The sequence below is a fragment of the Gossypium arboreum genome, chromosome 8, assembly GCF_025698485.1.
Source record: "Gossypium arboreum isolate Shixiya-1 chromosome 8, ASM2569848v2, whole genome shotgun sequence".
NCBI classification, from domain to species: domain Eukaryota; kingdom Viridiplantae; phylum Streptophyta; class Magnoliopsida; order Malvales; family Malvaceae; genus Gossypium; species Gossypium arboreum.
Genome location: NC_069077.1, coordinates 137,061,551 through 137,077,313, shown reverse-complemented (window position 1 = coordinate 137,077,313; position 15,763 = coordinate 137,061,551). Strand labels below are relative to the sequence as shown.

The window sequence follows — 15,763 nt, the reverse complement described above, 5'->3', positions numbered from 1 at the left end:
TCTTTGAGAATAGTTTCAGTTCAGATGCTCATACGGTGATTCACTGGTTATTTTGGCTACTTACTGTTGGCTTAGGGAAGGAGGATTTTGACACAATGTTTAGAAGCATGTATAGTTTTTTTCAACTCATAAATAGGAAGACAATGTATTTTAATGCATTGAAACTCACGTTCTCCTGTACTGATAACAATATTTATTCGAATTAAGTTAAGATTCAACCTAAATCAAAAGCACATAATAAGGGATTATTTTGAACATATATTATAAATTTTATTTAATAATAAAAATCTTTAGTTAATTAATCAAGAAATAATATTATGAGAATATAGATAAAAAACCATACTAATGATTTCAGAATTTTTTTTAATTACTACTAATTTGAAGTCCTATTTTCAATAGGCCTAAAACGTCAACTTTAGACTTACTTTTAGCATTTTCGAGCTGTTTTTAATATTAAATTGGTGACAATGAAATTGGACTAAAACAACTTTGTATTATGAGCTTTGCTATATTACTTAAGAGTTAAGGTACTTTTAAGATTAGATATTTTTTTATAGGAATAACATTGTATATATATGTAAAGATTTTTTATTTTATAACTGTGGTTAAAGTTTTTATCTAATTACATAATAATTCTGCTTATGCAATTAAAAAAGTTTAATCTACAAATTGGTTTTAAATTATATCAAATTTTTTTTGGATACCTAATTTTTTTTTTGGTTAGAAGTGCTATTTAAACTACTTATTTTTTTTCAAATTGGTACATCCATTAGTTCAACCTTTAGTCAAACCATTAAATCTATTTTAAAAGATAACCTATTAGAAGTTACTATGTGACAAAAAAAAGACAAAAATATTATTTTCTCTTTATATATATATATATATATTTTCTCTCATCTTGAGCTTCTTTTATAAGTGTGAGCATTTTAAGGTTTATGGTTTTAATTAAGGTTTTCACAGATGATTGAACTACTCCGGCATCAATTTTCGGTTATCAAATAAATTATTAAAAACCATAAAATAAAAATATGTAAAAAATAGAAAAATCAATTCAACCAATTTTTAGCTCAATTAAACTAGTTTGTATTGGTTAACAAGTCAACCGATTTTTAACTCAATTAAACTCAGTTAAAATAATTTATTATATGTTCGGATCGTAATACAAAAAGATAACTTATTTATTAAACAAACATAAACATGTCCTTAGTCTAATCTAAAATGAGCAAACTAATTGAAAGACCAATATGCCGTCTATCAAGTTTAATTGAGGAAATGTCTTGTCTTGGGCATCAGGGCGGATGATTCCTAGACGATAGAAATATAGATGTGACTGATTGGACCAACAGTATATCGAACTGGACCCAAGAAGAATAGATCTTGAATCCATTTATAGATTTATTCACTTGTGACGTTCAAAGTGTGACATACATTAATCCTGAGTGGATGACGGACTATGTATGCTTGACTCGTATACTTTGATGTAAGTAAAAGCCTGAGTTCAAATAGATAAGGAACCGAAAGTTGCTGCATTGGGTATACGACTTCTGTAGTATGTAGCATCACTTACAACAGTGGAATTCATAGTCCAAAATGTGGGTAAATGATATCCTCTCATTGGTATTACATGATAAATAAAAAGTAAACATGGCAATGAGTCCTTCGTCTTTGAGATGAATGACTTGATTACTATTTGATAGTAATTGAATTTTCATTAAGGAAGAGTAATGGTTACCATGAGATAAAACATGATCATATTGGGAGAACAAATTTATCCCAAAAAAAGATTAAGGATATCCTATGAGGGTAACACTCTTATGACAAGGTCATTGGACGAGCACTAATCTAGTTACTTTCATAATGTTATGACATTAGGGACAACTTAGTCACCATACTATAATGGAATGACTTTGTGAGTAAATGAGTTTATAATAAATAAACGAAAAGTTAAAATTTAATTATAAATAATTTTGAGCCCTAATCACATATGTCCGATCAATCTATCCACTAACTTGTTGAAACAAAAAATGAATTGCATATTGAGTCAAATGAACAAGAATGGATAGAAATGGTAAAGTTAGAGAAATGAGAAACATTTAGAAATGAATGTGATTTTCTCTAAATGAAAATGACAATATGATTTTCTCTAAATGGAAATGGCATGAAAAATTAATTTATAATTTTTGAATTATTTATTAATTAATTGAAATTGAAAATGGAAATAAATTAATTGGTTAATGTGAATTTGTTGAATGTAGAAATATTAAATATATTTTCTCACGATTCTTTTCTAATAAAGTTGCAATGATTTTAACAGAATTAGAATCGGGTTGAGAAAATTATTTAATTGGGAAATTAATTTTTTATTTAAATTAATTTATGATGTTTATTTTGAAAATAGAAAAACAATTATTGGGTTGGATTGAATTATAAAATACTAGGGTTAAAAGTTTCAATAAGTGTTTATAATTGGACCCGATACAAGAGAGCTCCAAAAGCCTCTCATGTTAATACATAAGACAATAAACCCTAGTACATTTAACTAGGGTTGCCGCCCCCCATAATCCTATTTAGACCGAGTTTAGTTTTTCTATTAAACAGGCATTAAATGCTTCTACTAATTCAACTAGGGTTTTACTTCCTCTCTCTATAAATAGATGGTACTGGTAGGACTAAATATACACATTTTGAGATATTGTTATTTTGCCTGAAAATAGTCAGAATTCATTTTTAAATATAAATTATATTTTTTGGGAATAACAGTTCTACCAGTTTTGTTTAAGAGAGGGATTTACTTTCTCACTGAAAGTAAAGAAATTTTTTCTGGTTCTATGTTTGATCCGAATTCATTCGAGCCCACACTCGAAGTAGTTCATGGTAGGAGAATAGCGGAGAAAGTTGTTTGGTTGAAAGCCGGGAACGACAAGGATCCTTCTAGTCGAAAACACAAGTGCAATTTCGATAAACAATTTATTACTATAAATATCAAAAATCCGGTCGGTTTTCAAAATTTTAATTTTCCGTTGTGCAATGATAAATGTTTTCAAACCAAATTTTTGCCAACAAGAGGAAGAGAGGTTTACTCTTTTGATTGGTGCCGGAGGTGAGAATGGAAAATGCCATACAACGACTATTTTAATAGCTCAATGACTTAGATGAAAACATTTGAATAATTTAGTGACCATTTTATAGCCTTTTGAGGTTGAGTCACCAAAACATAAACTTATTAATAATTTAGTGACCTTGGATGTAGGTTATCTTTTTTTAAAATAGACATAACAGTTTGACTAATGGAGGTAACAACTTGGAAAAAAAAAGTATTTTAGGTGCCACTTGTCACAAAAAAAAAAGTTTAGATAGCAATATGCAAAAAATGGTATAGTTTAAGTACCAATTTGTGGACGAGCCCTAAGAAAAGTTCATTAGCATTGGATGGTTTACTAATAATCATATACATATACTATATATTAAGAGTTTGACTAAGTTGGTGTGTTACTCATTAACCGGATCGCAACTCAGTTGTAAAATTATCAAAAATTCATTCTTTTTACAAAGCAATAAATATTATTTTGGCATTAAAAAAAATCATTTTGAGGGTACTACTTTTTCTTTTTTTATATTTTGATAAATTTAAGGGTAAACTATACTGGTAGTCACCCAACTATTAGTAAGTTTCTTTTTTGCTCAATCAACTATGGAAAGTTACAAAATAATTACTCAACTATTCAATTTTTTTCTTTTTTGGTCACCTGTCGTTAAATGGCAAACAGTAAGATAATGTGACAACTTTTGAAATTGACATAATAACAAATTTAGTCCTCAATATTTACATATTGTGTCAATTTAGTCTTATTTTTAAAAATTTAGTCCTTAATATTTACAATTACCAAATTTTATCTTATTTTTACATGAAAATATAATTCAATACACAATATGTAAAATAAAAATAAAAAATTCCTTTTTAAAAAAAATTGCATTTATAATTAAACTAGATAGTCTCCAAATACATTTTGTTTCTTATACTTCAAAATATTGAAGAGTGAACTAGCGAAGACCGAGTTATCTTAGTTGCTAGTGTTCAATCCAACGATTGAGAATCGAAGTATTAAGAGAAAATAATGAGAAAAGGTGAAGGTTATGATCTTGATTTCTTAGGTGTTCCCATTTTTGGTATATTTTCTATCAAATTTAGCTGATAAATTATTTTTTTAAAAATATTTTAGGTGAAAATGTCACAAAGGCAAAACTGGAAAAATAATCAAATTACACAACGTGTAAATGTTGAGGGTTAATATTTTTAGAATCAAGACTAAATTAACGTAATATATAAATGTCGAGGGTTAAATTTACTATTTGCCAATTTTAAAAGCAGCCACGTCATCTTTGCATTAGCCATTTAATGGTTGGTAGCCAAAAAAGAAAAATATCAAACAGTTAAAAAACAATTTTGTAATTTTTTATAGTCGGATGACAAAAAAAACTTATTAATAGTTGAATGTAGTTTAGCCTAATTTTTTTTTTGTTTAAATACATTCAAAAGATGAGAATTATTAGATTTAAACTAAGACATTATGGTCTTCACTATTTCGACTTTCCATTTTAACTAAAATCATAAATAATTTTATATTATTATTTTTATATAAATTTGATACATAAATTTTTCACCAACATTGTAGACATGTCATTTATTTATATATTTTATTTTTACCAATATATACGTATCAAATATTTATTTATATATTTTGGGAGAAAAATGGAATAGAAGAATGATGTGAGACATGAGGTGGCAAAACTTCAATGTAAAGAAAAGCAAATTAGTTAGGTTAATTTTCGAATCATCACCAAACTAACTGTTTTGACGTTCCTCTTAACTTGTAATAATAATAAGCCAACATCCTCCTTCCATTCTTAATCACAATCAAACTTTCTCTTTCAAATGCCATTGCTGGTTGGATAACGACTTTAACTATATATATATATATATATATATATAAATTTTTTAAATAATCTTGTTATAAGTTCTGACCGTATTTATTTTTTTTGACACAATGTCTAGAATTATTCATAGCCCTTCCCTAACTCATAAATAGGAGAATAATGTACAATTGAATCCACGTCCTCCAACATTAGCAACCACACCTATGCCAATTAAATTAAGTTTCAGTCGGCTATATATATATATATATATATAATAATTGAAAACTGCCTTCTTAACAACCTTCTGTTCGTTCGCCCGTTTTTAGCTTTTCTTCTTTTAGTTTTCTAAGTCAGTTTGTTATTATTATTGTGCAAGAAGGGTGACCTGAACCAAAAGACAGCACTATTGTTTTGAGAGCTACTTTACTCACTGAGTTTCCCTCTACCATCATCCTCTTCGTTATACGGTTTATAAACTCGAATTTTTATACTTATCAGAATGTTAATGAATACCCGATTTTATTGCCTTCTTTAAAACTGATATTACTGTGTTTTGTCAAGAAAAATTAAGGATTTTTTTTTTTACAAATATTGAACATCTTTGTAGGAAGTCACAATTGTTGCTTCTATAGAGAGTCACCCACACTTTTTCAACACTTTTTTCATATAACAAGGATGTAATACAATCAAACTCTGGTTTAGTTGAGTACATATAGATATGTTTCAATGAAACTACAAATAGTCTAATCGGGCAAGTGGTTAAAGTTCCTTGTTAGCACTCCAAGGATTAGGTTGAGTCGAATGGTAAGAAACTTGATGTTTTTTAAATAAGGCCTCATCTTCGAGCCTTGTGGGTGGAAAAAATAGTGTTATGAGAGTTTTACATTCTATTTAAGGGTTTGATCCTACACAACTTTAAATTTAATCAAAGTTCAATATAATTACCGAATATCAAAATGTCTCAAAATAAAATTAAAAATCAATAGTAAATTTAAGCGAAACACATTAATTTTCTAATAATCATCATTAACATATGGTTAATCACCTAATTAAGTGTTGCAATCACATCTAATCACAAAAGCACTTCAACAACACTTACAACAAACTGAAGTAATGGGGGGTAAGGTAATGAAGTTTTGGATAAATAAGGATATCAATTATTACAAAGACTCTTAATTAATAGATTAAGCCCTTAAATTCAATCAAAGACAAAATTAAGAGTGACATGAAATTAGAGATTTTAATAGTTAAAACAGTAAGAGGGAAAAGTTTAGTAGGGAATGACAATCAAATATGTGTGGATGAGAGGGAGATTTAATCAGAAAGTTTGGTGCATGGCAAATATGAAATTTTAATTTCCTTCTTAACAATGTTTGTTGCTGATGTTGCAACAGATAAAGGCATTAAAAGATAGTTACAAATCTCCAAACATTTTTGTTCTTTTTTTTGGGTTGGGGGGTCTTCCCACACCATGCATTTAAATCCCCCACTTTCAGTTCCTCACTTAATGCATAATATTCACTGCAAACAACTAGCTAAGCCATTCAGTCCAACATGGAGAGATCACACCCCAAACCTGCATTAAAGGTTTCTTCTTCAATTCCTTTTCACTTATTTCTTACGTTTTTTCAATGCTTTTGGTTAATTTCCTAACAAGTTTGTCCAATACTACTTAACTCATTTTCGTCCAATCCTTAATTAAGTATACTTACGTAAGCAGAACACTATCTATCAAGGCAGAACACTATCTATCAAGGTCGAAGGTAGAAATTTCTTTTAAAGAACTAAATAAGAATTTAATCTTGTATTGGCTTATAATTTCATTATTTTTGGGGTCAAAGTACTATCTTATTACATATTAACTTTTAATTTTACTATTTATAAAGAAACTAAAAAGCAAATTTTCCATTTGAGAGAAACAAAGCTCCCACTTAATCCTTTAAATTCGCTTATGCTCGAACCAACAACTTCCAAGATTGCAATACACGATTCTTAGTCTTTGTTTTATTTTTTTATATAATGCCTAAAACTACTCATAATCCCTCCTCAACTCATACATTGGCAACAATACCGGCACCAACTAAGTTAAGATTCAATCGATAATGTAAATCTTTAATATTTTATTTATCAATTGTTGTCTTGCTTATTTGGGTTGTACCATTAATATTTCATTATTCTTCTTTTGAGCAGACAAAAGATCAGGTGAAAGACAAATATTCCAAAGTAAACACATTTATCCATATATATTAATTTCCACTAATATTTCACTTCTAAATAAATAAATAAAAGGCCAGATTTGTATGAATATAGGTTACACCCAAGCCTGCAGCCAAGGAAAATACTAAAACTCAAGAGTTCAAGCTTCACACTGGACAAAGAGCCGTTAAGCGTGCTATGTTCAATTACTCGGTACGTATAATTCACTATCACTTTCATGAATTAAGTGTTTTTTTTTCTTGCTTATATAATTATTAATTATTAATTATGTGGTTAATCAGGTGGCGACCAAGTTTTATCTCTTGGAAATACAGAAGAAACAAGTTGAGAAAGTGCAAAAGGTAATTAAGAAAAATGATTAATTTAAATTAATGATTAATTATTTAATAACATAAATAAACATTGAATGGAGATCAGATGATTGAAGATGAAGAGATACGTTGTTTAAGAAAGGAGATGGTTCCAAAAGCTCAACTCATGCCTTTCTTCGACAGACCCTTTTTCCCTCAAAGGTAAAATGATAAATATAAACAAATAATAATAATATGAATTATTATTAATAAAAAGAAAATGGAAATGCAGATCGAACCGGCCTTTAACGATCCCGAGAGAACCAAGTTTCCGCACAGTGAATTCTAAATGTTGGAGTTGCATATCGGAGAATGAGCTCTATTATTTTCACCATGCTCATGCTTGGAACCCCATCAAATGAACACACAGTTACTAAAGGTTGCATACTGTACTCAAATCAATGTGATTGATGGGCTACGTGCGTGCGTGCGTGCATGCATGCATGAATGATCCATGTACAATATATCAACATATGTAGTTGTAGGATGTTCCATTGTATCTCATCTCATCTCTTTTGTCATTGTCTTTTGTGTTTTATCGGCTTAGACAGTGTAAGGAGATACAACCCCTTTCCACTAGTCATTTAGTTTCAAAATAAAGACGTGATTGTATCTACTTTTTAATTTTTGGCATCAAAAAATCATAATTTTCCATTTAATTTTCTTCTTTCTTTCCATGCAAAACCAAAGCACAAAACAAACACAATTACTTAATTATGAAAAACAGTGTCTTATTTCAATTGACATAGACATTGTTATCAATGTAGGAGGATGTAGGTTCTAGTACACGTATTATCCTCTTATTTATGGATTGAAAAGAAATTATGAATAGTTCTAGATATTATAATAATAATATTTTATAATTTACAAAGCTAAAATCCATCAATAAAAGATAAAAGATAATTTTAGCATAACGAAAATTAGTATTCAAAGTTCAATGCACTTATTAAAATTTTACCTCAGTTACTTCTTGAGTTATTAGACAAAAATTCAGTTGAATATATATCAAAATTTATAAAACAACAAATTTTATTATATTGGTATTTGTGTTTTTCTTAATAATTTTATAATTATATTTAAAACTATATATTTGAAGCTATAACTTTAAAATAAATATTTAAATTGAAATATTTAAAGTCTTTTGAGTGAAAATTTAATTGGTTAGATTCACAATTTGGTCCTTAAAATATATTTATTTTTCTACTTTAGTATATAATTTTTTTGTCTCAATTTGATATTTAAAGTACACTCAAATTCCCGTTTGGTACCTAAAGTACGCGTTTATTATATTTTTAGTCTATTTTTGACAGAGGTTAAAAAAAATCTTATAATCAATCACAAAGTGCCACGTGATGTCTTGATTAAAAAACAAATATTTTCTTTTATTAAATGTATATTCACATTAGAAAATATAAAATAGAAATAAATATATAAAAATTTAGAAAATATATATAATCTAAAAAATTACGATAATTGAAAAAAATTAGTTGAATTAATAAAACTATTACAAAATGTAAAAAAAATTGTAAAAAAATAGAAAATAATTCTTTTATAAAATTTTAAAATATATAATTATAAAATCTACTTAAATTTCAACTTTTTTTACAATTACTTGAAATTTAAATACATTTTTTTAATTTTTATATATTATTTTAACTTTTAAAATTTAAAATTACATATTTTAGAATTTTGTAAAAAATATTTTAAAACTTTTTATATATTATATATATTTTATATTTTAATCAATATAATATATAATACTAAAAATATAATTAAAAAAGAACATGTGGTGTGTTTTAATAGCGCCACGTGGCCAATCAACACTTAGTTAACATCCGGTCAACAACTGGTTAAAGTTAAAAGTGTTTTTTAATATTTAATATTATATTTTTCTATTTTTTAATTTAAATTTAATGTTTTTATTTTAAATAAGCCTAATTGCAACATGGCATTTTTCATTAGCCAAAACATGTCAGGTGGCGTTTTTCATTGGCCAAGTTGCCTAACAGTTGTCTTTTAACATTCATTATAGAATGGACCAAAAATAAAAGATATTGATACTTTTGGTACCAAATTGGGACAAAAAAATTTAAATATCAAAGTGAGAAAATAGATATACTACAGAGACTAAATTGTAAATTAAGCCAATTTAGTTTTCGTCTAAATAATGATTTTGTATATTTTTATATACATTTCTTTCATCCCTCACAACCTTGGTGTTATGCCTAAGAAGATAATTTGGTAGGGGACAACATTTGCTTGGTTTGCAAGTTTTTAAACTCTCGTGAATTTAAGTATTGTACTTCAAATTACTTGGGCGATTGGACTATGTCAATAACAATTAGTGTTATCGAGCCTCATAGCCATTATTTAAAGTTGGGCCAATTTAACTTAATTAAACAATGTAACAAGAATGATCGAAGATAATACACATGGAGACCAGGCCCCAACCAACAAGGAATAACTTAATCGTAGGCAACAAAATCGCTTTACAAATCAAAGTGTCGAGGATCGACAAGCACTGCTAAATCAAGTGGAAGAGAGTGTTACGATCTGCTTATAATTAGTGCACAAGAATTTCAAAAAGGCTCTTTAGGTGTGGATGGAGGCCAATAAAGGTCCTCTCAAGTGCGTGGTGTGCTGCCATTGTCATGCAAAGAAAGAAAGCACGTCCAACATCGGGAATAGTGGTAGTTGCCCCCCCACGCTCCTCATTGTCGTCATCATCTATAATCCCTTCCCTTGGCTTTAACGGCACCTTGAAGCCACAACAGCAACGTCACTATTATCTACATGCACTCTCCCAAAGTCATCCACACACATTCTAAAGATTTCATAGCGTTGGTGCAGAAACTTACAAGGCTTTCATATAATAAAGATGATAATCAAAATCATAATAATCATGTTTTTCATCAACCCAAGGCGGAGAGTGGTGCTGCCTCGGTAAAGAAAGACAATAAGAGGATCAACAATGTTGAAAGCCTATGCAACTTCTAGATAAAATCAATGGGATGCAGATGTTGAGCATTGGCCTGCAATGCAACATGTGGCCAGCAACTTTGCAAACAGACCAGCATTGGAGCAGAACCAAGTATAGCAGCAAGTTTTGCAGCAAGATCTGTTCATTTTGATTATTTTGTTTCAATGTAACTTAGTTTAGTTACTTTGTAACTTGTTATCAAAGTTAGTAGGATTTGTTTTTGATTTGAAGTTGATGTAGTAGCTGATATGTCAGCTTACTTATTTTGTAATTCAAATTTGTATTAGTAAATTAGTGGGAGTAGTTAAATCATTAGGTAATAGTCATTTGACTTGAAAACTATGTATTTAGTCTTCATTATCAATGAATGAAGTGTGCTGCTGATTATTCATCCAAGTTTTTTGCTCAAGTTCATTTTCACTTTTGCTCTCGGTTTCATTTTTGTTCTTAAGCAAATTTATAGCTGTTTGTGTGTTGTTGCTAACTTTGTTCCAACAGCAGAAACCAAATTTTTTATTGGACTGAATCAAGAAAAGTTAAAGGAAGACATGAAGGAATTAACTCTTATAGAAACCACGGATTCAAAGATAGACTACAAGGATAAAGAAAAGTTGGAGGAAAACATAAAGGAACCAGCTCTTGCAGCAACAATGGAGTCAAAGATAGCCTACAAGGAGGATTGGATCATCGATGTTAAGTGCTCCAATCATATTACCAGTGACGAGAAGAAGTTGCAAGACATGGTTGAGTACAAAGGAATGAGAGTGGTGCTGACAGCCAACAATCCAAAGTTTTCTATTTCTCATATTGGAAAGACAACACTTCCAAGGTATGGCTCTCAGTAACTCCAACTTGAGAAGGTCTATCTTGTCCTTAGCTTGAAGAAGAATTTTCTTTCAGTACCTCAACTGGCAGCAACAAGGAATTATGTACTCTTTGGGCCTAAAGATGTGACTATATTCTAGAAAGTGAATGTGATTGGCACTTTTATTATGAAAGGAAGAAGAACATAGTCAGTTTATGTGTTATCTGCAGAGTCGAAATTTGTGGACAAGACTAGGAAGAATGAGACGGCTGATCTTTGGCATGAGCGCCTTGGACATGTAAGCTACAACAAGCTGAAGGAAATGATGAAGAATGATATATTGAGAGGACTTTCTCAAGTAGACATCCGAACAAACATAGTCTCTGTTGAATGTCAATTTGCCAAGGCTCACCAATTGCCACTCAATGAGTCAAAGCATCAACTCAAGACACCACTGGAGCTTATACACTCAAATGTCTTTGGCCCAATGAAGCAATCATCACTTAGAGGTATGAAGTATATGGTGACATTTATCGACAACTTCTCAAGGTACGTATGGATTTACTTTATGAAGGAAAAGCTAGAGACTTTTATGAACATTAAGAAGTTTACGAAGAAGATAGAAAGTGAACTCAATGAGAAAATTAAGTGTCCATGTACCGATAATGGGAGAGAATATCTATCTACTGAGCTCACTGTCTATCTTGAGAAGCACAAGATCATATAACAATTAACTTACCCCAATATTCTATAACAAAATGGAGTGGCAAAATGCAAGAATCGTCACCTCGTTGAAACTTGTCGAAGCATGCTTCATGCTAAGAATGTACCAGAAAGATTTCGAGTCGAGTGTATGAGAATGATAACCTATATAATTAGTAGGCTACTATAAGCTAAGTTGGGATTCATCTCACTGTATGAGATATTATGGAAGATCAAGATAACTATCAGCCATCTCAAGGTATTTGGTTGTGTATGCTACGTTTTTGTGCCACATCACCTAAGGAGTAAATTTGACAATAAGGCAATTCAGTGCATTTTCGTCGGCTATGATGATGCACGGAAAGGTTGGAGATGTTGTGATCCAACCACTGGAAGATGCCACACTTCAAGAAATGTGATGTTTGATGAAGCTTCTTCATGGTGGTCACCTCAAAAGATCGAGCTTCCAAAATCTCATAGCTTAAAAGAGATTCCGAAAGAAAATAAAGAAGATAAAGAGTAAGTATTGTATCCAAGTGAAGAAAGAGAAAGCTCACCCTTCAAGGAAAAGAGTCCATGGAAGATAGGCATACATCAATCTACATTTGAGGAGCTTCGTCCAAGACAAATACAAGTTGAGGAGCCTGCATAAGAATTACGAAGATTAGTAAGGCCAAGGCAGCCTAACCCAAGGTATGCCAACATTGCCTTTGTAAATGAGTCTATACCTATTAAGCCATCTGCTTATGAAGAAGCAACACAAAGCCTTGAGTGACAAAAATCTATGGAAGAAGAGATTAAGACATTAAAGAAAATCAAACATGAGACTTAGTGCCAAAGCCAAAAGATGTGAAGCCAATATCCTGCAAATGGATCTACAAGGTGAAGACCCGACCATATGGCTCAAATGAAAGGTATAAAGCTTGACTTGTTGCTCAAGGTTTCTCTCAATAATATAGGCTAGATTATGAAGAAACATTTAGCCCTGTGGCAAAGATCACAACTGTTCGAGTCTTATTAGCATTAAGCACTAAAAAGCCTTGAAAGTTGTGACAGATGGATGTCAAGAATGCTTTCTTACATGGAGAACTTGATAAGGACATCTACATGGAGTAACCAAGAGGTTTCGAGAACAAGATCCATCCCGAGTATGTTTACAAACTGAATAAGGCGTTTTACGGCTTGAAGCAGGCTCTAAAAGCATGGAATGGAAAGATCAATGAGTTTTTAATATAAAGTGGTTTTACAGTTGCTCCTTCAAAATCTAGTTTATTTGTGAAAGCAAATCAAGGAAAACTAGCCATAGTTCTAGTATATGTGGATGACTTAATCATCACGGGAGATTATTACGAGAAAATGTAGCGAACAAAGGAAAATCTTTCTATCATTTTTCATATGAAGGAACTAGAAGAACTCAAACACTTTTTTGGACTTGAAGTAGATCGCATGGAGGAAGTATTATTTTTGGGACAATAAAAATATGCAAAGGATCTTCTATAGAGGTATGGGATGCTTGACTGTAAGCCTATCTCCACTCCCATGGATCCCAATATAAACTACAAGTAGATGAAGGAAAACTTTTAGAAGATGTAACCATGTATCGACAACTAATCGAAAGTATTATTTCACTCTAAGCTAATCAGGCATAATTTATGCAGTTGGAGTGGCTAGTCGATACATGAGCAATCCTAAGAAGCCTCATCTTGATGCAATACGTCGCATCCTAAGGTATGTTAAAGGCACCATTAAGTTTAGTATTTTATACAATAAAACAAAAGAATGTCTAGTGGCTAGATATTGTGACGCCGACTATCTTAGAGACTATGATATGCAACAATCGACAATTGGGTACATCTTCATCCTTGGATCAAGAGCAATATCATGGTGCAATAAGAGACAACCATCAGCCCTATTATCAAGCCTTACTGCATTACTTCTCTTAGACTTTAATTAGAATAAGGTTTTTAAACCTATAAATAGATGTAGTCGTCTCTCCTCTTATATCATTCAAATTCAATAGTTAGTGAATTTTTCTTCTCCTCTGGCCGTGGTTTTTCCCAAAAGGGTTTCTACGTAAAATCTGTGTGTTCTATTTTTCTCTCTTTCTTTGAGATTAATTGTCATTATCAACGTTCGATTTTCACATATTTTTCATGTACAGAAAAAAAACATATAGAAGTTCACTATCATTACATTCGCGAGAAGGTCGTTAAAGAGGAAGCCAAGATGATGCCAACAATGACAGATGAGTAAGTTGGAAACATATTCACGAAGAGTTTGAGTAGACTAAAGTTTGAGAAGTTCAGAGAAGCACTCGATATGATCTGCAAATCATCTGTGGAAAGAAGTTTGCATTGAAGGGGGATTGTTTAAAGCCAAGGCAACTTTGGGATAAAAACCAAACTTATCCTTTAAGAGATTTTTTGTTTGGAAAATTCTAGAATATAAAATAAAGAAATATGATATTGTCTAAAAGACTAGATATTCTAGATTAACATTCTAACTATTATATGTTTGTAAAATTAATGGCAAGGATGTTGACATGTATCAACAATCCAACGACCATTAAACTCTATAAATATGGGTAGGAGCTTTCATTCTTATAATGAAGTAAGAGAGAAGTGTGTGTCATATTATAGTTGTATTGTATATTAATAAAAGTGCTCTTTTCTCTTGTAATTGTAAGTCTCGGTTAAGCCTTAGGTTTTTAAGCACTTGGTGCACTTGGGTTAGCTGTTATATATGATCGACTCTGCCGCCTGAGTATTATAATGCACTAAGAAGTTAGAAAATATAAGGTTAACCGACTTCAAAGAGTTGGTGTAACATTAGTTGTAGGTCCTAGGTCCTCTATAGTGGATGTGTTGTGCTCGTCGAGTTCTCAAGAAACAATGATGACAACGAAACATCATCGGTTATAACAGATGAAAAATGTGAAAGACAAGTAAATTCTTGTTTTGTTCCACCTTTGTTTGATCCATCAACAGCTTTTTTTCTAAATATTGCTTATTTCATCGTCTTCAAGGTTGGAGGGGATGAATGAGTTTCGTAATTATTAAAATTTAATTATTTATTTCTATTAATTTTTTTAGGTAATTTTTTAATTTTTTAGTTTTATGATGCAAATAAGGTGTTGATTTGTTGAAGGAGTTATATTTTTGTTTTGTTTTTCGGCTTTTTTAAAGATGAATAAACTTTTTACATGAATGAGATTTAATGTTTATTTTAGTTGTATCAGTTTAATGATAAAATTTTCTTATGTTCTCACTGCTAATTAATATATAGTTTTTAGAAGCTTTGATTTTTGATATATGGATTTTTTTTCCTTTGTGATTGAATTGTTTATATAAGTAATAATATATATTATTTTGTTTCAAAACTTATAAAAAAATAAGTATTTATGTTTTTAAAAATTTATAATAATTATTAAAATTAAATAACTAAAACTACAACTTTAAAATAAAACTCAAAATAAATAAATATTTAAGTTGAAATATTTAAAAGATTAGTATTCTAAACATTGATTTTATGTAACTTACTTTCTTAACCCACATCGAGGAGACAGTATTTGCCTAGTTGCTTAGTTTGTAAGCTTTTAAATTCTCTTGAATCCAAGTATTTTACTGTTTGGTTTGTAAGCTTTTAAATTCTCTTGAATTTAAATATTTTACTTCAAACTGGGCCTATTGGGCCATGTGAGTAGCAATTAGTGTCATTAAGCGTCATGAACTTTATTTAAAGTTGTATCAATTTAATTTAATTAAATAAACTAACAAGAAGGGAGGACCCTCATAA

General features: G+C 30.2%; 1 protein-coding gene across 1 annotated transcript; it reads left to right on the top strand.

Annotated features, from left to right (window-relative positions):
• Positions 1–6,381: 6,381 nt before the first annotated feature.
• On the top strand, positions 6,382–8,140 carry LOC108469413 (microtubule-destabilizing protein 60). The gene is made up of 6 exons (XM_017770300.2): positions 6,382–6,501; positions 7,105–7,137; positions 7,225–7,323; positions 7,413–7,472; positions 7,549–7,643; positions 7,714–8,140. Exons 1-6 carry the CDS (start codon positions 6,469–6,471, stop codon positions 7,841–7,843), a joined length of 450 nt encoding a protein of 149 aa, XP_017625789.1. The 5' UTR covers positions 6,382–6,468; the 3' UTR covers positions 7,844–8,140.
• Positions 8,141–15,763: the final 7,623 nt, after the last annotated feature.